This window comes from Thunnus maccoyii, chromosome 4, assembly GCF_910596095.1.
Source record: "Thunnus maccoyii chromosome 4, fThuMac1.1, whole genome shotgun sequence".
Lineage (NCBI taxonomy): Eukaryota > Metazoa > Chordata > Actinopteri > Scombriformes > Scombridae > Thunnus > Thunnus maccoyii.
In genome coordinates this window covers 25,094,937-25,121,474 of record NC_056536.1, presented here as the reverse complement: position 1 = coordinate 25,121,474, position 26,538 = coordinate 25,094,937, and the positions used below count along the sequence as shown (strand labels likewise).

Here is a 26,538-nt window from a genome sequence, read left to right as displayed (position 1 = left end):
CTTTCACTCCCCCCAACCTTTCCTTGCCCCAACATCCATCACTATGCTCTACCCTTTCACTGACATCTAGGAAAACACAAACACTTCACAACCTTGCTCCCTCCATGCCTCTCTGAATCACACAGATTCAATACACAAGTTCACACACACATACACACATCATCACACGTCCTGCAGTGATGGCTCCTCTAAAACACAGGATGTGTTGCTGTGTTGTCAGGTGACCTGCAGGTGTACACTAGAGGCTGCTCCCTGGTGACACGTTTGCTGAGATATCAGCACCTGCACTGAGACATGACATGGGGTTGAAATCCCTGAGCACACTGGCAGCTGAGACCGCTGCATAAGAGACAGCCAGTGGTGACAGACTGTGGCCATGAGCATCCAGAGGACCGTTTGGCTCGAAAGTCACTGGATCAAAAGTCTCTCACATTTCACACAAGTGTCATTTTTGGCCTGCGTTGTGCTGGAGGATACCAGCGCTGTGGCGCTTCACAGTCTGTTTTTTTTTTTTTAAATCCTTTTATATTTGTTCCTTAATGTCATTTACTATTCTACAGCAACATAACAACATCTATACATTCTGGAAAGAGTAATAAAGGTAAGTCTAACACTATGCAGGCCATATCTCATGATTAAAATAAGCATGACACCGGTTTAATTTTTGGTGAGTTCGAGAGAGGACGCTTGGGGAGGAGGGGACACTCTTGATAAAAAACAGGTGAGCTCAGTGCTCTTTTGGCCCATGCTCCATAATTACACCAGAGAACGTATTCTAATTGGCAGTGTCTTTATGCAGAACTATTATCAATGTCCCTCCGAGGCAGCGGAAGACAGGAGGGGTGGGGTGAGGGACGTGAGGAATGGGTTCTATGTCGGTAAGCCCAGGGTCCATTTACACATGGATGAGGACTGCTAATAATGCCAGCAAAGCAAAGTCCAGCCAGCAGATAAAGAGAAAGAAAGGTTTAACATATTGAGCTGATTCAAAATGCATGAGCATGTAAACGTTCGAAAAGGGAACATTATGTGAACAGCTTGTATTTGCTGTAGCGAGTGAAATGATTTTTGGGGTCTGACAGTGTGACAACGACAAGACAGACCGAAAGAGAACAAGAGTGTCCATCCTGTAGCTGTCCGATACGGAGAGATCAGCAAAAGCTACTCAAGGGAAAGGGCTGTCCACTACTGTCAAATGTAGAGGAATGCTATCACAAAGCCACATTGCATTTATATATTATACTACATAGCTTATATAATGATATCACAGCCAACGCTGCCACGGACCAAATTAGTTTAAAACACAGCTAACATAATTTCAAGGGTTCCAGTTTGCTGAAAAAGCCAAGGAGAATGTGTTCTTCATTTGCAAATTGCCCCTATATGTATCTGCATACATTAACAAAATAAATTAACTGCACCGGCGTCCCTTTTGTATTTCAAATATCACTGCAGCTCTTGGCATTTTGTTTCACATGTGGGTGTAATGTCTGACCCAGACAAACACCCCCAGCTCCAACAGTGTTATTAGTTGAGTGGTGAATGTGCAGACAGATAGGAACACATTAACAAACCATTCAAAGCAGATGCTGCACCAGTGCATGTTATGTTAATTGGCTTGCTAAAAGGCAATTATTTGTCAATTTTAATATTCCACCATTTATCTGAAAACTGTAAACTTTTCAGAACAGCCATCAGCAGCCTGTAATATTAAACAGGCTACATTTAACTTGACGGAGGTTGCAAGCTGTGCATAAGGGAAATGGTCTTGAAGAAAAAAATGTGCAAAACTAAGAATGGAAATTTCGGTTTTCCCCCCCGAATGTGATACTTTTAGGGCTATGAATCTTAACTGGTGTTTAAAAACAGGACGGGAGCGTAATTGTCTTACCTTGTTTTAGGGGATGTCGTTAGCCATTCTTCATGCTTTTCAAATGTTATCAAGTAAGCTGCGATCTCCTGTGAAAAAGAGAAGAGAGGAGAGAGGAAGGGAGTGAGGCTTAGATATGTCATCTTTAATCACTGTTCTCTTGTGTTTGTAATACATCGGTGAGACTGCTTCATTGATATTCAGACAGTCTAACCAGCAGCATAAACACAGGAAAGACAGAAACAGGGGCAGTGCCGGGGAGCTCAGGCAGGTAAATGGAGACTGGTAAAAGTAAAGTGAAAGACAGAAGCGAAATGCAGCTGAGGTCAGATCATCTTCTGAGACTATCTTTGTTACGAAAGCTTTGATCAAGTTCTCCTCTGAGGACATCAAGGTGCTCTCTGAAAGATTTGACTGTGTTTGAGAGTGAGCAGCTTTTAACATTTTTGGTCCGGATCCTCCACCAAATCCCTTTGATCTGCCCTTGACACTCCTCTATGGATCAATCCACTCTTTAACCTTTGAATAATAATTACACGCCAGTCTCACAATATTGACATGCGTGTGTACTGCTACTTCAGAAAAAGCTGTAGATCCTTTGGAGTCAGTTGTGTACAAAGAGATGCTATAGACACTGAAGTAAAAAAAAAAAAAAAAAAAAGCCCAAACTGCCACTGGCATAAATAGAGATACTTCAAACACTTTCATGTTTCCCATGCTTGCCCTGCCTACTGCATCAGTCTGAGTGTAAAGGGGGAACACGCTAGACCATACCCGGCCATTTTCTCACCAAACTAATGGGCAGAAATAAAAGCACTTTGGATGCTGGTAGACAACCTAATGATTACCAGCGACAGCCAGCAATTCACTCTTCAGCAAGAACATTTGTCAGCTTCTCAGACTGTTAGAGAGAGCTAGACACAAAGATATACCTGCTGACATCTTCCACAAAAATATCATCTTTTCAGTTTCTAAGGATGTACTTCTCACCGCATGTTGGCGTGTCAACAAACATTTAAGTGTGAATATGTTGCTCAAATAGTCTTGTTTGGTCTGTAAGGCTTGAGTTTGCAAAAAAAAAAAAGACTCCAGGGCTTTATGTTGATACTTTGCTTGTCCACATGGGACAATAATGTCTGAAAAAAAACAGCTTTCTCTATATCAGAAAAAATATGAGACATATGTGGCAGTGCAGCGATCACATAAACCAAGCCAATAGTTTTTTTTTTAGTTTTTTTTTTTTTGGCTTTTTGACATTCTTCCCTTCCTCTTTTCCTCTCTGCACGCACGCACACAAAATAAAGTATGCACCACTGCAAGCCCATTGGCTCATCGAGGCTGTGTCACAAGTGTGACCTGGCACGGAGACACGACACACTGGAGGTAGCCCACAGGGATGCTGCAGGGTGCTGCGGTGTGAGGGGTTCCCAGGTTGGCAGGGGTCCCAACAGAGAGGGGGTGGGAGCAATGACTGGCACCCTTGCCTCCAGGTGCAGGCTGGAAGATAATGCTGCGTTGATTAACTTCCTGTTCTCTGCCATAACGACCGGAGGCAGTGAAGCCATGACAAGATGGAGTCTCAAATTGAGAAAAAGATAGGAAGGGTATGAGGCTGTCAAGAGGAGCTCAGGGCTGCTCCTCTCCTTTATAACTTTGCCTATCAGAAAGTTAAAAAAAAAAAAACAATAAAGCTGAGAAAAGCAGTAACCACAGTGCAAAACTGTCTTGGAGTGAGCAAAAAAAAATCTTGTTTTGGAGAACTGAAAAAGTACAGAGCAAATGTGATGATAGTTGTGCCAACAATAATTATAGTGTTCACAGGGAAGGAAAAAAAATAATGCTTTACTACCAGGGTCAGAGTGAAGTTACTTTTCTGCATACATTTGTAAGTAAATTAGACTAACACGGCAGTGATTCGATTAATCCCTGCTATTCTGTGTTCATTTTTGGAGGGATAAACGGCAGCGGGAAGCTCCTTCAGTGACCTCTGTGCCTGTTAGCACACATCCCCTTCCATCACTCTTGTCTTTAAAATCCAGCCACAGCCACAGCCTCGGTGGCAGAGGATGAAATAGGGGGCCGTGTGGTCTCGTATTTAAAAAAATAAATAAATTAAAAAAAAACCAGAAGTGAGTCTCTACCTCTGGCTCTTTGCGTACCCCTCCCTCTCTGAACAGATGCCAGGGATTGTTCCAACCCCCCGACCAACCATAAAGGTGCAATAATCTTAGGGTGAGGAAACAAACAAAAACAGACGTGCAGCCATTAAACAGCTGCAAAGAGACAAAGTTTGCATGGGCAGCATAATGAGAGGCTAGCATGCGTTCAGGTTGAGCAAACACGCTCGCGGGTTAGTGCAAGAGGGGTGGTGGAGGGGGGGAAAGCGGGCAAGCGGTGTGCTGAACACTGATGGTGCATCACAGTCAAACCAGCAGCTGTCAATGGGCTCTGGACTCTATCTGCTGACCTCGACGCCTCTAGCCTGCTCTCCGTCGCTGGGGAAATATTAAGAGGAGGCTCTCTGTACACACAGCTCCTACCTCACTCTACCTCATAAGTCAGATTCCTGCTCCTGCAAGGCTGTTTGTACTTCCTCCCCCTTATACCTTAACCTCCTCATTGACATGATCTTTGCTGAGGTTTTATCTCCGGGTGCTGTTGAAAATACACTGTACTGGTAAGGGCTGTATTCTGCACAGCTTAAATTGAGGCAAATTCCCTTCCAAGGCTGATCTAAATAAATAACAATCAGCATAAGCTAGCAGTGAACCGGAGAGTGAGTATGAGCAATACCTCCTCTAATTGACACGGTGGTTGAAAAAAAAAAAAAGGGGGCCTTTCATTTTCCAGGGGAAAGAACAACCCAGAGCTGTTTGTTGCAACCCAGCCATCTCATTTGTTTCTTTTGACTCTGTAAAAGCTGCGACACACTGTTAGGAGAGGGGGGCCACCCCAAAACATGACGGAGCAGTCTAGCAGTTTCAGACTTGATGGAGATGGAGAGCCGAATGTTTGTGTGTGTGTGTGTGTGTTTCTGTCTACCGTGTTACAATCAGAGGGTCTGATTACCGGTTACCTGTCTCGGCCTGGCACGGTATTAACATGCTCTTCAGGAGGTGTCACTCCTGTACTCATCAGCGTGTCTCGTGTCTGGTTCTCTTTTCTCATAGCCTCCACGCACCTTCTCCTATCTGAGTCTCACTCAATCTCATTTTTTTTTTCCACTTTCCCATAACCGCTGAGGTGAAAAGGAAAGCCACCATAAGAAAATTTTCATTTTAAGATGACTGGCTTTTACTGTCTCGCCTTTCAAATGATATTTTCACTCTGGAGGTACAACATTTTCTCCAGAGAGAATCAGCTTTTGAAATGTCTACCTATTTGAAATGGGAAATGACACTAACATATTCATCCCATTTCACTTCTTTGCACCAAGGGAGGGAGCAGCAGCAGTAAACTCTCAGAAAATAAACACTATTTGACTTGTCCCACATTTTGATCGTCTCAGAATCAGTTGAAATGACTATTCTAGGAGCAACTCTTTGTAGACCTAATTGGATAGATTTCATTAGACCCTCACCTCTTCGTACAGCACAAAAGACAGTCAAACATGACAGCGGTGTTTGATGGAGATATTCCACGGTAGATACACTGTCCCGGGATGACCTGAGGCTAGATTGTTTTGCTGTTCTCTCTCATTCTCCGTCTCACAAGCAACTTTGATTTATGGGAGAAAAGAGAGGCGTTGAGAGGACCAACGCTCCAGCATTTGGATGACAGACCTGATCACTTGAAACAACTGTCGCTGTTCCATTAGAAGGAGAGATAGGAGTCTTTTGGCATTATCTCAGGACGCATCAGACACCTGTCTCTAAACACCATCCATAATGTCTCTCCTCTCCTTCTGCTTCCACAGTGCATTTAAGCTGACAGAAAATGAGAGGTGGGAACAATACAGAGCTCTACGAAACTCTGAAGCACATTCCCTTCTGTGCCCCTACATTAAAATACTAACACTTACATCATTGTCTGAGAATTTAATCTTCGTTTTTTTAAAACCCACAATTTACTAGACACATTATGTACAAACATAGCGTAATGACTCATTCTTTGTGAGCTTAGTCATTTAAAACCAGTCTTCATCACCCAAAAAGAAGATTCAACAATTACAGCATGTGTTTGTCCATTAAAGTATTATTCCAGTTATACTGGTGCTCTAGTGACACTAATGAAAAGGCATTTAATGAATAGCTGTATTAGAAAACCTAACTTTAGCAACAGTATTGATTGCAGTAAAAGCTTGAGCTAATGAAATGAATATGAGCGAGCAGGAAGATGTGAAAGAATAGATGGAGCAAAGTCTGGTTACAGAGTAGAGCACAGCGCCTCCAGCCTGCCTTGTGGTGAAGTCTGGGGAATGCGTCCTCAAAGCTTTGACCTTGCCCTGCACTTGAAAGCAGGAAGTGGATGAGAGGGGACCAAGGGAGGGATACGGTGAAAGGAGCCCTCCCTGATGACCTGGGTTTTACTGTGGAGTGCCAGGTCATCTGATATTTCCTCCAGGGCAGCCCAGGAAACTAACCTGCCCAGGGCCAGGCACAAATGGACTGGCAGGGGTTTCAGGGGGTGGAGAGGTTTGCTGAAGCTCCAGGCTATCACAAGATTACACCAGAAAAAATTCAAATGCAATTAGACATAGAAGAGATAGAGACGGGCACTGGAGAAAGGGATGGAGAAAGAGGGTGGGAGAGTTACTGAAAAGGGAGAGAATAATCATAAAGGAGAGAGTAGGAACAAAGTTTAAAGTTTTTTTTCCCATGACAGTGGTTAATGCATTTAAAATAGGAGAAGCGTGAAGGTATGTTGATTAAAAAAGTGCGCTTCGGTTCGATTCTGCAAGCAAAAGCGCCTTTGCTGAATCATTTTGGGTTTTTTTGTTTATACTTCATGAATTCTTAATGCACTAGCAATAATGTATCACACACTGTATCTATGTAATCTCATATGGCCGTATTACTCTTTTAAGCTGGGGAAAGTAGTGAGGTAGAGTCAATCTATTCCAGCGAGCTGTAACCTCCAGCTAGCCTTTAAGATTGTTTGAGCATGGCTCATAATAGGATGCAGTGGATCTGCTATCAAGACGAATGGTCAGGACAGAGGAAAAGAGAGAAAGTGAGAGGGGTGATACAGAAACAGAGACATAAGAGGAGAGTGAGAGAGCTGAGAAAGTGAAAGTAAACAGCGATGGAGTATGGAGCTGTTGACAGCTGCACTTGGCATCTGTTGAAGAGGAGTGAGGCTGTTCTATGAGTCCCTGTGCTGGGTTAAAAAGATGCCCTCTCCAGTGCACTGCTCATTAGGACCTGCACGGGGCTTCCTAGGGATGCCCAAGCTGAGAGGGAGGGGAGGAAGTCACACTGTGTCCACTCTGTTGCTCCATTGTGAGAGAGCAACATAGTTGATGTGCTTTAGCTTATCTACCATCACAAACCACCCTGCGTTTTGGCAACTGATGTACCGGAGCGATTTTTAAAAAGTGCATCATCATGGCTGAGCAAAGTTCTGTAAGGGAACGGTGAGCGAGTTAACAAAAATGCATGCTCATGCATTACACCTAGGATAGTTGCTCACCACACATGTACACTTTCACCACAAAGGCCTTACCGTATGTTTAAAACACACCTCAGGCAATTTTGTTCTTTTTCTCCATCTAGCTCACTATGTACCTCCTCAGCTCCTGAGGTCTGGCTCTCTCTTGCCTTACAGGAGGTGGGAAGAGTGAGACAAGCCGTCCACTGCCCTACATTATACATAGTTTTGGGATCAATTTGGCATTGATCCCGGATAGCTTAGATGTTTTCCAGAAGTTGGTCAATGCCTCTCTTCACATTTCTGCTTGGCATGCTGGTCATAAGACTGTTCTGAAAAAGGAGGCATTCTCCTGGGGAGCCTCCTCTCGCTCCTCAACGCTGCACGCCTCTCTGCTCCCACAATCAATGTTACCCACAGCAGCTGCTCCACCAGCACTCTCCTTTTTGTTTACTATATTAGTTCTATGCACTATATACTTTCATACAAGCAGAAGACTTCACAGTAAGTTAGAATAGCTGCAGAGAAGGGGTCTTTAGGACTGTTACTTTAACAGACCAGCTTGAATTTGCGCACATGCAGACACCTGTGCCTCTACGGAGGGGTGACAAATTAAAGGTAAAACCAGAATAGATGAGGGGAAAACAGTACGAATGCAGATGTTTCCATATATGGCACAAGGGGTCACTGAATGGTTTAAAGAGTATGACACTGATACGAATCATTTTGTGGCCAGATCTCAACGCAACTGAAAACCTATGAGAGATTTAGGACCAGCGTGTTAGACAGAGCTCTCCACAATTCTCACTGAAACACCAAATACGGGAATATCTTTGTGGAAGAATCATCCCTCCATTAGAGTTCCAGAGATTATAATCTATGCCAAGACACACAGAAGCTGTACTGGAGTCTTTTGGTGTCTTTACTAAGACACTTTATGTTGGCATTTTGTTTAATTTGTCACCTGCCTGTATATTCTTAAGACAGAACAAGTGTTCATTAACCAATCTAGCAGCCAGCATGTCAAGTGCTGTGGGTCGTTTCCACCAATAAAAGTCTGTCAGCTTTAAGAAAGCTGTAAGAAATAGTCAAGTGCAAAAGCAATTACCAAATACAGAAACAGGCACAATACCGCAAGCTCCGATTAGACCAATAAAACTGCAGTATTACAGCAGAAGAAAAAAGTTAATTGATTAAAATTAACTACAGTTGCTGTCAGGGACCAAGTAGCTTCACATTTCTTTCTGAGGGACAGCAGGTGACTGCGACAAGAGACGGAGAAGACGTTATTATGTTTTAATTAATATTTCTAAATTGCAACATAATTTCGCAAAAGACATTATTTGCAAAATAAACATAATTAGGCCTTGAAAAACTACTATGGTCAGCCACTGCCTCCCACACTCTAAGAACTCAGGAGGCCCTTATGCTTGTAAACGAATTTGTGTGAACACACCTGTGCGTCCGCATCATTTATTTCTATGAGCATTTGTGCAGCAGCGGCGGCGTGTCTTGTGTTAGAACAGGGGAGATAGTGGAGGAAGCAGCAGCAAAAACAGAAAAGACTCAAGAAGAGAAAAGCAGAGAGATTGGTGCACAACCGAGCACCAGATAAACCTGGAGGACTGATGAGAGGAGTTTATGTGGGAATGGATCTACACCATGCGGAGTGTTAGGGACACTGAATGAGAATTGTACATAAAGTTGACTGAGATGAAATACATCCATCTTTGTCAGCCATAATTAGGCAGCATTGTGACCCTGTGGTTATTGCTGTGGATATGTGTGTGCCTGCTGATGTAAAGCCCATATGGGACCTCCTGCTGCTGTACCCTTGAGAGATGTGTCTTGTGTAATGATTCCATTACACCTCTCTCTCCTATCTCTTCCTCCCTCTGGCTCTAACTTCTCGCAAGACTTTAAGACGTGTTGGAAGCTCGGTGGAAATATGGAGCACTACATTAGTAAACTGAACAAAAAAAATGTGTATATGTGTGCGCACGCGGATGCATTGTGGTGCGCTGCAGGGCGCGGCGGGAAGCGGCCAGGTTCACTTCCTGGTGCCCTCTGGCTGTCTGACCTCTGGCGTCCACTCTGCACGTCCTCTTCATCATCTATGCAGCAGGATGTCTATTCCCCCCTGCTGATAGCCCAACCAAGGAGAACGGAGAGTGGTGGAGCCTCCATGATGCTGACCTTACCCCAGGCCCACTGCCGAGACTCCAGACTGTTACCCCACTCTGCTGCTGAACTTTTCTCCCCCTCAAACCCAACTTCTGTCAAACAAAAAAGGGGGAAAAAACCCGCAGCGGCAATCAAACCTACTAGAGGAGCTAGTTCTTTCTGTGTCTCCCTTCTCTTTAATTCTTTACTGTATGTCTTCTATTTGACAGATGGTTTTGTTTTGGTAGACAGCAGATATTGAAAGTGCCGTGTCAGATTGCACAGCCAACAGCCGCTAAGTCTGTTTGATTCTTAATGTAATTTCACAATTTAATAGAGTGCAGACATAAATGTTACATTTTTTTTGCTTTCTTATGCTTTGTGTGAGGAGGATATTCAAGTGAAAATCCACTGAGAGGGCATTAAATGTCATCTAAATATAATTGAGGTATGATTTCTCCCTGTGGAGACATTGTAAGAATCTAAGCACTATATCCTCAAATATCACCCAAATTTTCCCAAAAGTCAAGGAGCGATGGTATCATGCATAAATGAAGTGACAGTGGAATCTAGAAGGTCACCATTCACTTCATATCAATCAACCGATGTCAGCTTTCATTTTAAGGCTCCTGCAGGACCTATCCAAAGAGGGGAGGGTAGAGGAGGAGAGACTCCCCCGTCTTCCTCGAAAGGCACAAATGAGCAGAGTTCTGTCTCATGTGAGCCTGAAGCCTTTTTATTTCAGGCTCCAAAATCAATTAATGCCTGCATTATCCTCTGAATTCCACTATTCAGTGCAGCTAAATGACTGGAGCACCCTTGCATGAAACCAATTTCTAACTTTCAATCCGAGACACACCCCAGAACCACCTACAGGTCTTCCTCCAAAATTGCAGTTATCTTTGACCATAGAGTCACGCACGTATGCCTTTTAGCATGCAGCGCACATATGTGTGAGGGTGTGTGTGTGTGTGTGTGTGCGCGCGTGTGTCTGTGCTGAAGTAGCATGCTGTGCTGAAAATATGTGGGGTTATGTAAAGTTTATAGTGTTTGGTTCAGCCTGTTCTCAATCTGCAGCAAAAGTGAAAGAGCTCTTATACAAAAAAATGCAGAATGTTCTGACAGCAGAGAGACGTTTGCGAGAGAACAAACTGTGATACGCACAAACTAAAGCATGCTCACCATGTTAAAGGCAGGGAGGAAAGAAGTGAAGGAGAGAAAGGAGTAGGAGGAGGAAGAGGAGGAGGAGGAGGTGGAGCAGGAGAGAAAGAGGCTAAGAAACAGATTGAAGAGGAGGAAGGTTTTTGTGGAAAAATGTTATGTCTTTAATCGACTACATCTTATGTCGTGAGGAGAAACAGGATGAAATGTTGAGCCCACACTGTCCTGTCTAACCACAGAAAGTGACACGCTCTGCTCTAGAGACATAGAGAAAAGACATGAAGACGAGACAAGTCTGAAATTTCACCAAAGGGATGGCCAGATTTCCAGCTCAGGCCAATTAGCTGGCAGAAACTCTTTTTTTTTTCCCCAAACTCCTCGTCAGCATGAAAGGATCACCCTTTGTCTGACAGACTCATGCCTTTATCCTCTATTGCTACTTCCTGTACACACGTCTGTATGGTTCACACTCATGTTCACACACACACACGCACACATACCCTTTTAATTCTTACATGAACAAGTTATATCCCTGCAACTGCCTTTTCTGTTCCTGTCATCTTTCTGTACGCCTGTCAGCGCACACATGTCCGAGCATAAAACACACACACACACTGCGCACACTCACTGTACTTGCGGGCACACATACAGTATCAGTCAAATCCTCACATGAACTGCTCTCATTTTATCTCCTCTCAGCTCCTGCCATCTCGCTGACTGATGTGATTGTTAGTTCTGGAGGAGGGCTCTCTTTAATTGAAGTGGGTGTGAGTGCTTGTGTGTACGCGCGTGTATATATGTGTGTGTGTGTGTGTGTGTGTGCGCACGCGTTTTTGATACCTCACTGGGACCTTTTCCGTTAAAAACACCAACCTTGTCGGGACCAGTAGTCCTCATGAACTATGAGGACCTCAGGGAACCTCTCGGGGGTCCTAATGAGGCAAAATGTCATTTCTGAAGTCCTGGTTAAGGGTAAGGGATTGGTGTGAATTGAGGTTAGGTTAAGGTAAGGGTTAGGCATGACTTGGTTATGGTTAAGCTTAGGTTTGGCTTAAAAGGGTTTGAGTTAGGCTGTCCACAATTAATAGAAGTCAATGCAATGTCCTAACAAGGATAGCTGTGCAAACTGTGTGTGTGTGTGTGTGTGCTTGTGTGTAACTATCTGTCCAGAGCATCGCCTTGCCATGGCTGGTATTGTTCGGCCTATCAGACAAACTGTCAAGTACTCTCTCTCTTCCTCTCTCTCTCTCTCTCCTGGCTTTCTGCTGCTTTGTGTTCATGTTACAATAACGGGAATGTGGGACTGTGAAGGTCACAGATGCCTGAAGTCAAACCAGCTTGCCGGCATGCGTGTTTTGTCTCCCAACAGCAGACCCCAACAGCAGACATCTATGTAACACTAACCATCCATATGAGCTGCAGTCAATGACCATTCAACGCCACAAATCATCATGTTCAAGGTCATTTTTTATCAAACTGAAGTTACCAAATATTGAAGCGCATCTGTGAAGCTGTATGGGTTTCGCTTACACTATTTTTCATCGAGCTAACTTTTCTTCAACTTTTCTGCCTCTATCTGCATATTCCCATCTGCCTTGTGTGCATTATCAATCTCACATCTCTCCCCTCTAAAAGTTTGGCCTGTTGAGAGGGGAGGCGCAGTCTGCTCTTTGTGAGGGCTGCTCTCTGCAGACGGTAGGGAATCGATCAGCCAGACGCTCCACTGGCCTGCTCCTTTGTGATCCCAGTCTGGCTCAGTGCAGCTCTCCTCTGTTTATCTCCCTCACGTCGCTTGCTGGCTACATGCTCTTAATTAAACATGCCGCACGGCTATTAATTGTCAACCAGATTCAATTTGTTCCCCGGGCACGCTGTGAATGGGCCTCTCCTCCCAGAACAAAGGTGTCTGAACAGCCATGTCAGAGTTGAACAAAAGGCCCAAGGCATCACTTCTATCTCACACAGCCTGAGCTGCTACAGCTCACAGGCAGCCATTGAATGAGGTGTTATCCCGGCAGGTTTTCAGGCAGGTGTTCAAGAGATGTTCAGAGAAAAAGCGTCTTGTACTTTGCCACACCATCTTTTTTTCACGCAGTGACATTTGGGCAGAAACAAAGCACTCCATCAGAATTTAGCGGCTACACCTTTGCAAGCTGTCATAATGCTTTTACCTGCACAAATACCCATTCGGTAAAATACTCTAAATCGGCCTCATTTTTTAATCTTGTTAGTTTTTTTTTTCTTTTACATGGGAACTCTTTTGACAAATTGTGGAAACAAATAAATAAATAACCCAATGACTGCTGAAATGAATCTGGGAGTAAGCAGCTGCCAAGGCATAATATAATTCATGGCCATGCATCACTGTTACTGGAGACTGCTCCAGCACCCAGCCAGAACCCACAGAGCCAGGTGCCAACACATCCATCCCTTTGCAATTCCCTCATCCGTCCCACCCCTCAGTCACTCCAGCCATCACCCCAATCAATGCTCTCTTCCCAAAAACCTAAAGCTCTGGGCCCCAGCTGGTGCCAAGGAGGCCTGGCTGGTGCTATTGTGTCACCGCCTGAACCCCTCTACAATACAACGATAAACCTGCCCCCTCTGTGCCTTCTAAGTCACACACAGAACAGATGCCAAACCAAGAGCTGTCCATACACACTCACAAAGAGACCTCTTAACCACATGGCCTCCGAAGAACTGACATAGTCAAACAATGCTGCATGAAATATGAATCCACGGTTAAAGCCTAGAACTTACCTGTGTTTGCATTAAGGCAAAATGAGAAAGAAAAACAAGCATTTACAAGTTCAGCGTGTCTACAAACAAAAGCAGTACTGTAGTACAGAATATACTATTGTGTAGAGAGCCTTGTTCAAACACTGCGTTGTGGAATTTTTAATGAGAGTTGGGCGAAGGTGCTGTAGCATATAGAGAGAGGAGATCTTTTCCCCAGTGTGCTTCTGTGCCTGCCTTTTCAGCAATCCCAATATTTTGCTGCTGTTGAACTCACTGAGCAGTTGAGGAATTACTTATTTAAAAGATAAGGTTTCCTCTGTTGTCAGCAAAAACCGCCTCTTGTCCATAACGGGAGGAAACCAATGCAGTGTGAAATCAAAGGTCACCCAGAGACAAATAGCACTAACAGGCGAGAGCAGGGGTGACAAACGCACCCTCTCTGCGCTCACCAAATTAATTAAGAGTGGAGATTCAACATGGCATCTCCAACACAAAGGAGAACAAGCAGCCTTGTTGTTGTTTCAGCGAGACTTTAAAGAGAACAAACACACTCCCATTTTCTCTATTGTAATCAAAGCATGTTTACCCACTTCTTTCAAATGACTCTTTCATTGAATGTTTTATATGGCAGCTTTGAGAAGTCATTGATCTCAATCTAGGCTCTGAGATGCCTCTGTTGAGCTTGCTTCAGCCTCACAACTCAGCCTGCCTTTAGCCCAGGATCCTTGGGGCACTGCATTAAACGCCTTACCCCAGGCAGCCTGCTAATCCACAGCATTCGCAGGTGTCTCTGTCTGGCCGTGACCACAAGATAAGCCCAAAGCCGGAGGAGACAGCAGCGAGCAATAGACACAAAGTGCACGTTTGAGTGTGTCTTCGAATTCAGTCCACAGTCAGTCACCCAGTTGAGAAGATGGGCTGAAAACAGCAGGTCTGAGACCAAGCCAGGATAATGACACCTCATCTGGGAACAGCTAGCGAGAAACATCTGCATCCCCTTATCTCTGCAATGGCTGCACTGTCGAAACGACGCGCCATCATTTACTGGATTACCCTACAGTAAGCTGCTGCCTGATGTTCTTTCACAGATCAGTGTAGTGGAAATGTTTATACAGGGCGAGCTGGGACAAGAAAGTTGTCTCAATGTCTTAGATAAGCATGAGAAGTCAGCATGCCAGCCTCAGGCACGGATGGCAGTGCACTCACCTAGCATTTATCCCAGTCACAGTGCTCAGTCAACCAACTGTGGACCAGAAATCTTGGTAGGGTGGAGTTTAATTAGTCCAAAAAGTAAAGTTTTAATTTTGAATGGGATCATTGTGCTTAACCAGTATTCAAGTAGTACAACACTCTCTGAATGCAGTCAAGGGCTTGAGCCAGGAGGGTGAATTTAATTTCATGAAATGCTGAATGCTCTCATTTTGGGGCAATTAATTTCATGAGAAAATAGTCGATTCCAGACAGAAAGCTTGTGAGAAATAAAAGTTTTTTTTTTAAATTAGATTTACTATCAAGGGCAGTTAGTAATCACTACATAATATCCTACAAATACTATATTGCATTTACAAATATTTAATTTATATTTCATGAACAATGAGGGGGTCTGCGCCCTTGATGTTGGTGAAATATGGGTTGCAGAGCTCATAGCCTTAAGTCAGAATGTACCAATCACATGTAAGGTCATGTTCAGCTGTAGCTTTTGGCCTTTTAATGGTCATTTATTGTTCATCAAGTGTGTGTGCGCACATGTGTGTGAATGATTGCAGGTTTGCAATGTGTGTGTTTTATGTGTTCTCTCCCCCCAGTGGGGGGCAGCACCACCCTGGCCTCACTGCCTCCACCCACTCATCCATCCCACGTCTTGTCTAATTAAACATCGTTAACATTCATCCCAAGGTCTTATGCAGATGAGCACAGAGGGAATGTGGTGCACTGCGCATTAAGAAAACAACTTGGGGGGTGGCGGAGAGGTGAACACAGGGATGAGACAGGGTTGTATCTGAATTGAGACGTGCCTGGATATCTCCGATTTGACCTCATTCATCAATTAATTACCACCATTAGTAGGAGGTGATGTGGAACCAAAGCTGAAATCACTGCACCGTAGTGTCTCCATCACCACTTTGTTGACTGTGTGTGTGTGGGCATATGTGTATGACAGACAAGCACCCATTAAGCACTGAGCCAGGTACGTTTGAGTGTGTATACGTATCTACAGTATGACCAGAGAGGCAGACAGATAGACAAACTGACAGGCATCCAGCCAAGCCCTGCCATCGGTGTCTCCTCAAGAGAGCTGTGATCACAGCTCAGCCCTGTCATGTGGCTGTCACTCTATCATTCACAGTCACACACGCACCACACAACCACACCACATCACGCTGTAGCCGTACCAACGTCTGAGACTGTATGGTCCCATCTTAAAAGACACTTTTTGTTCCTTTGTAGCTTGTGAGGCACTTGTCTGGTCAAATAGTTCTCCCATGTATGGGCGAGAGGTATGATTTGAAAAGCAGATGGATACCCTTTTGCACATATCTAACACCTTAAATTACCACTAGAGACAATATCATCAGTCCATGTGAGTCACCATCAGAATACCTAAAAGCGGTAGAGGTTATGAGTGTGTCAACAACCCTGTGTAAGGACGCCATGTCAGTTCAATTTCTCCAATAGCTATTTTTCACAAATTGTGAAGGTACCAGCAAACATTTCAGCTATTCAAATGCAACATAAAAGCCATAAAGCTGGCATTAGCTTTGCATGCATTGTACAAAGATCTCAACAGGGGTATAATGTGTGCATTTGTCAGAGACAGAGACAGGGTTTGTGCACTAGCCTGGGCATGAATGGCACCTTACAGTATTTAATCCGGGAGACTAAAATGGGTTCAAGAGGCTGTGGTGGCTGTTATGGTCTGAGGGAGTGCCTGCCAGGGAAGTGGGGCGAGTGTGGCAGCAAGACTGTGAGTTATGCGCATCGCACATGGGCTCATATTTTTTAGTCCAGGCTGACGGGTGGCCATGCACGGCAGCACAGCACAGCACTTCCTAAGATCTTGTTTGTAACTGTCTGTGGAACAAGAGCCCGAGGGAGGAGCCTGCTTAAACTCACTCACCTTCACCGCCGGCCTCAGATCCATCTCTGTGCACGGCATAGATCCTACATGCACTTATGCACACATAGTACTAAGACAAGTGCACATGCAAAAAAAATATACTAGCACGCGCATACACGTCACACGAGCTATGTGCAAACATAGCATAGAGTCAGCACACCACGTGTGGGCCTTTGCAAAAATAAGTAGTCCTCCTCCAAGGACCAGTGTCAAATACGCATGCATGAAAAAGCACAAAAAGCACTTTGGCCTGCATACATATCTGATGCATGACAGCCAAGGTCAGTCCAAATCCTCTCCCTATTGGCGGACACTTGAGTCACCTTTAAGGATCAACAGCTTTCATATATTGTTTTGTGTGTCTCTTCCACAAACATGCTATCCTACTTGAGTTCCAGTTACTCTAACTGAGTGATAAACCCATTGTGGTCTAGTCTTTAACAGTGCCATAGCTAAAACTAGGAGCAGGGGGCGCTGTGTAGACAGTCAAGTACTAGCAGTGAGGGTGAGCAGGCGGGCTTAGGAAACGATGATGAAGTGCAGCATTAGTGTGGTGATTAACTCCTTCTCCCGCTCTTCCTCCTCTCGTTCAGTCCCATTTCCTCCCACTGCGGGATGGGAGGGGGGCCTCTGATCAGTGTGTGTGAGATTCCCTTGACACACCGTCCATCTGTGTGTGTGAGCTGGGAAGCCAGCATGCCTTCTTCACCAACACGCTGTTGAGATTCCTCCTCAGTGTCTCTCCAATATAAATCGCTTCTCTGAGGCTCTCCAAACAGCACTGAAACTTTGATGAGAAAATGTCCCATTTGACATGTCATGATGGTAACATGTTCTGGAGGACAAGTGTATAAAAACAACAACTTGGATCCATGTGCCATACAAATGCGATGAAATAAATTTTACATAGGATTGAAAGCAATCTTGCCATCTCCGAATCTCTTTTCCCTCTGTGGTCTACAATGTACAACCTGTGAAATGTTGTTATTCAATATCTGTATAGGCTAGAGTACTATGTAGAGCCTCCCTGAAGAAATGGCATGATTCTTCACAGCATAGTGTCAACAAGCTGGACTGAAAAACAATTAGGCACTTGCCTGGCTTACCCACACTTTAAAAAATATCCATCCGGCCCCTTTCACTTCTGTGGCTTAGGGGCAATGTCCCCTGTTATAATCCTTTAGTTGCATCTCTCTCTCTCACTCATTTCCTGTCATTTCTCAACAATATCTCATAAAGGTCTATAAAATATAAAAAAATCCATCACAGTAAGTCAAAATATTATTTGAAGAAAATTGAAAAATTGAAGAAAATTTGAATTGAAAATTGCAATCATCATTACAATTCCACGTTTTAAGTTAACTTTGGTGTATATTTGCCTTTTTCTACCTTCTGTCAAGACTAGAACCTAAAAAAAAAACTAAGAAATTGTGAATTTGTATCATTAAAATTGAATTACAAACAGATATTTCTCCTTTGATTTTTTAAAAATAAACATTTAAGATGGACTTTTTTTTGTAGAGGCACACAGGATAACACAGGGGGAGAGAGACCAATCCGGCTACTACAGCCTTCTCCAAAGCAGCGATCAGAAGGCCAGGTGGCTGTGGCAAATGACCTGCACTCAATGGTGCAGTAATAGTTTCACCTCTTCACCAGAGAGGCTATTCTGTGATCACATAGCCCCCACTCATATCAGATTGCATCACCAGCCGCCAAGCAGGGAAGTCCTTTTTTTTTCTCACAGGTGCATGGAAAAAAACAAGCTCAGTGGAAACCCAACAACCTAAAAACACAGAATGAGTCAGACTCCTGTTATTAGCGAATCTGCAGAAGCTGACTCCTCCGGATGACAATAACTGGGGCTAATAATATTCTGCCGTGTGAACCAATTTCACCCTCATTACCCATAATGCCATAGTTCATTGTTAGTGAACTAGTTGTTCCTTTATGCAAACCCAGATGCATAATTTTTATATTTATTGGAGGAATAATATTTGTATAACTAATAGTTAATACATTCTATGGCAGCCCTCTTGCATACCTTAAATAATCTTACAGGTTTCAGCCCTCTCCACAGATAATGGGACTGTCTCTGAACACATGACAGAGGTCACAGCTTCATTCAGGCATGGCCTTCTGGAGGTGGTGGAGGTACTGAACATGTCTCACAGACAGGCTCCTTAGAAATCCCTCTCATATGCAGATTCAGAATAATGCCCCATGGACTGCACACAATGAGCACCACCTTGTTAGGCATTCAATAACATTTGGATGAAAGCTGCTGCCAAAATAAACTCTCTCGCTGTCGTTCTAACAGAATTCTAAACTTTTATCATTTCAAGACTACTACCGCTGTTTTCTACAAAGAGGATAAAACTCATGGAAGAGAGGCGTTCTTTCATACAGACTGGCAGTCAACCTTAATAACAACGGCATTTACAATGTTTTGAAGATTTTTGTAGACTTTCACCTGTTGTAACCATCATTATTAAGTTTCTTTCTGTAAAGGTGATTCTCTCAGTGGGTATCTCCTCTTGTCTCTCTTTCTCTCCTGTGCCCTTATAAATTCTCAACAATTACATGCCAACGCGTCTTTTTTTTTTTTTCCAAGAGTAGAAATTACAGCTGTCTACTCTCCTCTCTCTCATCCTGGCATCGCTCATCTATTATTCAGTTTTTAATTTGGCTATTTGAGGTTTGTTCCCTCGTTTGGCGACAAGTAAGCCTCTGCTAAACAGGCACCTTATCCATTACACTAAATCTAGCACACAGCAGACAGCATTCTGGAATTGACCATTAGAGTGGTTATTGATATAACCACCATTCCCTCTTGTCATTATCCCTCTAATTTATCCGTAATTGTATAGGAGCTTTTTGGAGTTATTCTCACCTTGGATGCATCTTCACTTTTTGAAACATATCCATGTTTGGGTAGTTTACACAAAAAAACCTATCCGTCAAATTATGGAGGGGCAGTATTCAGTCTAGGCAAAGCCAAGTCTCCATTGTGGCCATTTTGCTCAAGAGCTTTTGTGTTTATGACAAAAGTTTCCAAATTGCAGTCGGCTTTTACTCAGAGCACCATCACACTTCTGGTCATCGTTAGAGAGAGCTAGGCCTCTCTGACTGATCTTCAGACTCCTATAATCATATGCAATTGTGGTAAAGTGAAAAGAAAGACATGGCTCTTTACTGGGATCTATGGCTCATTGTATCTTATGTGTCACACGAGCCAAGGATCAATAGCACTCAATAGTCTATTAATAGGCAAGTCTTGGCTCTGTTCAGACTATAGCACCACCCTGTCCACTAGACCAGGCCATGAAAAGAAGAGGGCGCAATAGAAACCAATCCTCGCTTTTCTGTTAACAGTGAAAGCCTCTTAATCATCTCAGTTTCCCATTGACTTACCCCTCCGTGCTTCTCTCCCTCTCACCGGAGGCCCATCTTGGAGGGGATAGTTAACCGACCCCCCTCCTCTCTTCCTTGCCACAGAGAAGATGATTCTGTCTATTGGGGAGTTTGGAAGTTGAGGTCAAAGAGGTTTTCTCCAGTTGCACTGCAACATAATGCCAGTCTGGACTGACATTTTTGGGTAATAGTGCAAAAAATCCTGCATGCAGTTGCACCTTACTAAAACACCATATAAGAAACGCATCACGAGTTTTTTTTTCATTACAAACAACCCCTTCTCCACATTCAAATCGCATGATAATAAGCTGCCCTGAAACAGGAATGATTACTGATAGGCACTTGGACAAGTACAAGAGAATCTTCATCTTAAGTGTAAGTGATCTGCCTAATAGACCATAGTATGTAGTTATCTGATAGAGACAGTCACCAAACTCTCCGCTCCACTCCAGTCGTTCATTCATGCAAACAATCAAAGGACACCTAAGTAATATAAAACAAATATTGCTATTGATCTGCAGTCTTTAATTTCCTCCCACCTCTAATAATGTTGAAAACCAAATAGAGCTTCGGGCCTTCCACTATTTACCATCTTGCACAGATTACCACATCAATTCTGGTCGAAGAAGATCTATTGATGAATTCCTCTGTGTTTGTTTAAGCCTGTTATTTTGTCAAGGGCCTTTATTAAATACCGCACTCAGTTTAAAGAAGTGTTTGTTATTTCCAATCATTTACTCCACGGAAAATAAATATACTGCATAGTTTGGTGCCCCTCTGTTGATTTCATGCCTCTTGTACCGCTGTACGTAATGTTTGAGGATGAATGCGAGGGAAGAAGGAGGGAGGAAGTCACTCAATAGGATCATCTGATATTCTTTCTCCTCCTTTTTCCCTCTGGTTCTTCCACCACCTTGAGCTCAGCCAGAAGGGGATGTAACTAGGAAGGGGAGGTGGTCAGCATCACATGATCTCCCCTCCGTAGTTGAGCACCGCCCCCCTTTTGCGGGACGGGGGCTGTCACATTCGTCTTTGTCATGGTGCGGCGTGCCACCCATTCATCAGGCCTGCCAGCAATGGCATCCCTTTCCTCTGTGTGCCCGGAGACTGGGCACGTCTGGGCCTGACTGCATTCCAGATACACACAGAGAGCAACACACAGACACTCTGATGGATTCATTTATTAGGCCTTTCATTACCCAGGGGGCCACTGGTGAATCGCAATGCACTGAATGCCACAGCAATGCACAGCTATGCTATTGCCCTTTAGGCCTACTGTTATCATAGACAGGCTTTCAGAGGACACAATAATCTTCTGAACAGTGTCCCATTAGACACTACAATCATTTGGATTACGAAAATAAATGAGAAATCCAGCACATATATCAGACACACAAAAAAAAATAGTTTGCCCATGTTTCACTACATCTGCACTGCAACAGAACTTAAAGAAGATGATCCTACCTCTCCATCTCGCCTCAGCCGGAAAATGATTCTACTCACATTTTTATCTGACTACATACTAGGGAGGTGAACACTCCTTTTGTTTTACTATGTGGCCCTGTCTGCACAATTCCCATGGCTTTATGAACCTTGTTTTAAAATGCCAACTCAGAATCAGTTCTTTTGTGCATGACAGCCTGCAGATTCCAAAGCAATTGGGGAGAAACCAACCACCGGGTAGATGTGTGAGGATAGAGTTCAATACTGCCTGCAAAACTTAGTATTATTGATTGCCCAGGATGGTAAATTCAATATAGTCTAAAGAAGTTAGAACTGTGGATCTACAAGCCAAGCAATTCAATAGTGTTCATCCCATGCAATGGTGAGGATCTGGGCACTGTCTGATTCAATCCTAGGAGCCGTGGAGAAGGCTAGCAGGGATGGAAGAGCCAACAAATGCAATATGCTGCAGCTTCAGAGAGGATCTTTGGAGTCAACAAATTTAATAGAGCCACTTTATTCCCTCATATGTTCGTGCAACTAGATTTAGTGTGTGGAGGTTCCCCCTGTGAAGCTCCTAGGAGCTGGGGAGTTTATCCTAAATAAACTGTCGTCTTTATTGCATCTTTCTCTTAGTCCAAGCCAAGCCATGGTTTAATTATGACAAATCCACCGCATGTGTTCACTATGTTTGCCAGTAATGAAGGATGCTTAAAAGAAAATTGCTCAAAGCAACTTCTGTCAACAACAATGGCAGAGGGGAGACATCTCTGCCTCTTGTAAAATATTTAAGTTTTACTCTCGGTGTAAACACTAAACTCCTTGTCCCCAGTTCTCCTCAGAAGGAGAACAAGCAGATGGGAAAAACTGTCGCAACGATAAAGAGGTTTTCATCCGATGAGAGACATGCTCATTTGAGAACCGCAGTTGAAATTCAAAATCATCTAATCCTGCGAGACCGTGTACGACTCAGGCACAGGCACAATAGCGACAAGACTCTCATCTCACCCCGGACATTTACAATCAAGGCCAAATTAAGTGTGGCATAAATTAGCCACAGATAACATAAACTAGCGCACAGGGGATGGAGGAGGGATATGATGTACACCACTCAAGAGGATACAATACATTTCTTTTCAATTAAGAGTTTGAACAACGTCAAAGCCTAGCTTTAATATTGTCCATAATAAAAGAACTCATTTGAATATCTGCTCCATTCTCTCAAGATATTAGGATGAGGAATCACTCGTTAAAAATGAGGAGAAGAAAGGGAACAAGATAAGCGTTTCTAATTGGTACCATGTTTGTTTCCTAATACAGTATGTGACCCGCGACACTAAAATTATGTAGTTTGAAAACAAAAAAGGAAACTGGAAAGGCATTAAAGTGTGTGCTAGGAGGAGGCAGAGGCGTGCTAGGAATACTCAAATACAAATTTAGCTGTGAGGAACCCTGAATAACACAGGCGCTGGTTGTAATCCCAACACTATGCTGCACTGTCAAGCAGCTAATAAAAATAGGCTGGTGGCAGATCAAGTCTGTGATTCAAATACATTCAAAGCCTTTCTTAACTGAACTGCAAAAATCCCATTCTGGCTCATTTTCAGACAGTTTTTTTTTTCTCTTCTCACTCTCCCTTACTGGCTTCTCATTGTTCTCTAGGTCTCTCTCTCCTCTCTCACTCCTGCTCCCTATCTCCCCTCTCACAGTATCATTGCTAAATCTATTTGGAGACGCCGCTGGGAGCAATTGAGCAGAAATGGGTTTGTGCACGTCTTGAAAACTGTGTCTGTCATAAAAACACAAAGGTTCAGCACAAAGAACTGGTTAAATATCCGTGTGTCTGGCCACTGGTAGCCTGCAGGTGTCCTCAGCTAGGGCAACTGTTGACTTGGAACAACATCAGAGCAGCACACCCACTGTACTGTAGCTTTTGCTTTAGCAATGTGTGTACCACAAAAATCAATTCTCTGTCTATCCAGGACTGCTATGTGTGCTACACAGGCTATTACACAACTTGACCATACTGAAAGTGAGCTAGGATGACCAGCATGTACAAATGTATTGCTATCAAAATGACAATACCTCAGAAACAACAGCAGTACAGCTGTGCCTGGAGAGACATCGCACTCTCTCCTTTTTTTTTGACGAATCAAATTGCGGGGATGGCACCATGTGACAGCGCTGCTTCCATTTGTTGGAGTGAGATAATATGACTTCAGCTAAAGCCCTCTGAACCTCAAAGAGCACGTTCATCTCCATGACTTTGAATTCATTACCCATCAAAGATAAGTCTCCTTTTCACACACGGAGCTCTATTTGTCAGTGTCACCACACAAAGAAGAGGGGCAACTTATTCATGCCAAACATGCCTCTAGTTTCAACTTTTGGTCGCCCCTTTGAGCACTGTTTTTTAATTAAAAGAGGTTCCCTTTCTTCTCTTTTTTTAGCAGGAATGTCTCTTTGATACCACTTTCCTTGAAAGTTTGAAATAGTCACGATAGCATATCTTTCAATTACAGTTTTATTGTGACTACCATCCGGTTGCCATTCAACCCTTCTCTTCCCCTCATGCCACCACGTACCTGCAAAGCGTGACACACGGGTCTGCATAGAAACAGCTCTTATTTTCACCCATCACACACTGGCAGGAGCGGGGGGGGGGGGACCAATGGCTTTTATCTACAAGCTGACGGAACACGCACCGCCAAGAGAGAAGCTGTGGGGTGGCGGCGGATGGGGGGGGGGTGGATGAGTAGAACGGGGCGCAATGCGAGGGGGGACGGCGCTGACCCGACTCCCTTCATCCCATACCTCGGCTGCTTCCCTCTTCACATTGACAGCTGGGTAGATTGAGGGCTAAGATTAGCAGCCACTTTCTCACAGAAGGCCAGGGAGATACAGTATTGAGAATGAATGGTCACGTCATGTTGTCAATGTTGTAACCTTGGCAACAGACAGAGTACTATTTTAGTCCCCCCACTGGCCACCGGGATGGTTGGCAAGCCGAACTGAATCTTCTCTCTGCTTATGGCTAGTATTGTTCACACACATGCACATACAAAGAGGTGTACTCAGCGCACCTACTATAAGAGCCTCATAATGAAGCACATATCTCTTATCACATTTCATATCAATTATCAAGCCTCCAAATCAATCAATACATTTTCAGGCATGTCAGCAGAGCTGGCCAGACAGAAGTTAAATGACAGACACTGGCAATCCAGTTCTGAAGTGAACACAGAGTGAAATCTTTTCATGAACATCTCATTCATATAACTACAGCCCAGCTTAACACATGCAGCAGCCTCCGTGTTTAGTTGATGTATGTAGAAAGTCATTAAACGTCTCACGTGTACTTCTCAGCACTCAAACCACTAGACAAAGATAAATCAAAGCCGGTAAACACAAACTACACAAAACTTAGATTGAAAAATCAAACAGAGCTACATCTCAAGTGATGGCTGTCAATCTGTTCTGCGCATCGCTGTCAAATTATTCAAATCTTTTCATCACTTTGAAGACAGATGGGATCTAATGCATCACAATAGTTGTGTTTTCCTGTTTATTTGCAAGTCCAGAAACAGTGTTCAACAAATCAGGACAACATGCTGGGACAGAGAAGCCTTTGATGTCATACATGCTGGCAATTTGGCAAACAGCATTAGGCCACATTTGCTGTAAGGAAATATTCACCAATACGGTTGCGCTTCTGCTATCACACTAAGTTGCTTTTAAATTATGTTTGAATTATTGACTCACCTCCCGCTATAACATAGGTCTGAACAACCTAAACATGGCAGGTTGTGCAGGCTCTCCGCGTCAAGGGCAAACTGGCATAATCAGTTTGTGTTGTATGAAATAATTCCTAATTTGCTTTTTTTTCTCCCTGTGATTATTTTGCAAGCAGAGTGAAGTCAAAGCGCTGTATTAAAATCTAATCTTCAAACACCAACCTGGCTTCTACTGATCAGCCACAGGCTATTCATCACTGCCATTACCTCACCACACATTTTTATCCTCCTCCTCCTCCTCCTCCACTGCTGCTGGCCAGTTCTCCTCCCTCTCTTTCTCCATCTGACTGACCTCACCTCTCTCCCTCCATCCTGACTCCCTTCTTTGATTTACAGGCTCCCGTTTAGCCCATTCCTCGCTATTTTCCTTGCACCTTTTTCCTCAACTCATTCATTATTTCTTTCCACCTAGTCCCCTTTTTTTCCATCTCCATCTGAGAATGCATTCATTCTCAGAGCTTTTCATAAGCGCCGGCTGTCGGCCAAACAGCCCACTACCAGCCAAACAGCCAGCTACTCATTTAAGTCTAGCCGGCTACTTTATAATATTAATGTTTGATTCTTATAAAATAGTTTTGATTGACAAGTTGCGATTCGCTATGCATGTACATTTACGACCACTAGCCTCCACTTCAAAACAACGCGAGCATGATGATAGAGAAATCTGTCTGTATTGGTCCTGCCCCTATGCGCTCTATATGAATGTGTGTGTGTGTACGCGGGCACTCAGCTGAGAGGTTGTGCCTTGCCGAGTAGAGAGCAGAGAGTCGTCTTCAGTGTTTGAGAAATATTAGCGAAATAACTGATGACAAAACACATTAAGAATTGCATTGATTGCACAGTCAGGGGACATCCTCATTAGATGGGAAAACACCAGTGGCAGCGACTTGACGATTGCACAGTAAGTATTAAAAAGTCCACTGAAAACACTGCATTTTCCATGTACGCCACACAGACGTCCACGGACTTACTGAATGAACACATGAATGAATTATTTTTTTTGACATCTCTAAGACGCATTGCAAACACACTAAAATAGGCGATGTTGTAAAATTAACAGGCTAAATGTAGGCTATGCCTCACACTCAGGATGATAGTGAAGATGAAAATGAAGATGACTAGAAGTTGAGTTGAGTTCAGTAGATTCACATGATTTGAGTCAAGTGATTCACATGATTAGTTATTTTAGAGTTACTATATTTGTGGCGTAGGTTTATTTTATAAATACTTTCATTTAAAACCAATAC

The 26,538-nt window shown here is 43.6% G+C and overlaps 1 protein-coding gene across 1 annotated transcript in view; it reads right to left on the bottom strand.

Annotated features, from left to right (window-relative positions):
• camta1a (calmodulin binding transcription activator 1a) overlaps positions 1-26,538 on the bottom strand; it is a 290,687-nt gene that overhangs the window by 157,364 nt on the left and 106,785 nt on the right. The window contains exon 4 of the mRNA XM_042408868.1: positions 1,892-1,959. Within this exon, the coding sequence (XP_042264802.1) occupies positions 1,892-1,959 (68 nt within the window). The remainder of the gene's footprint in view (positions 1-1,891; positions 1,960-26,538) is intronic.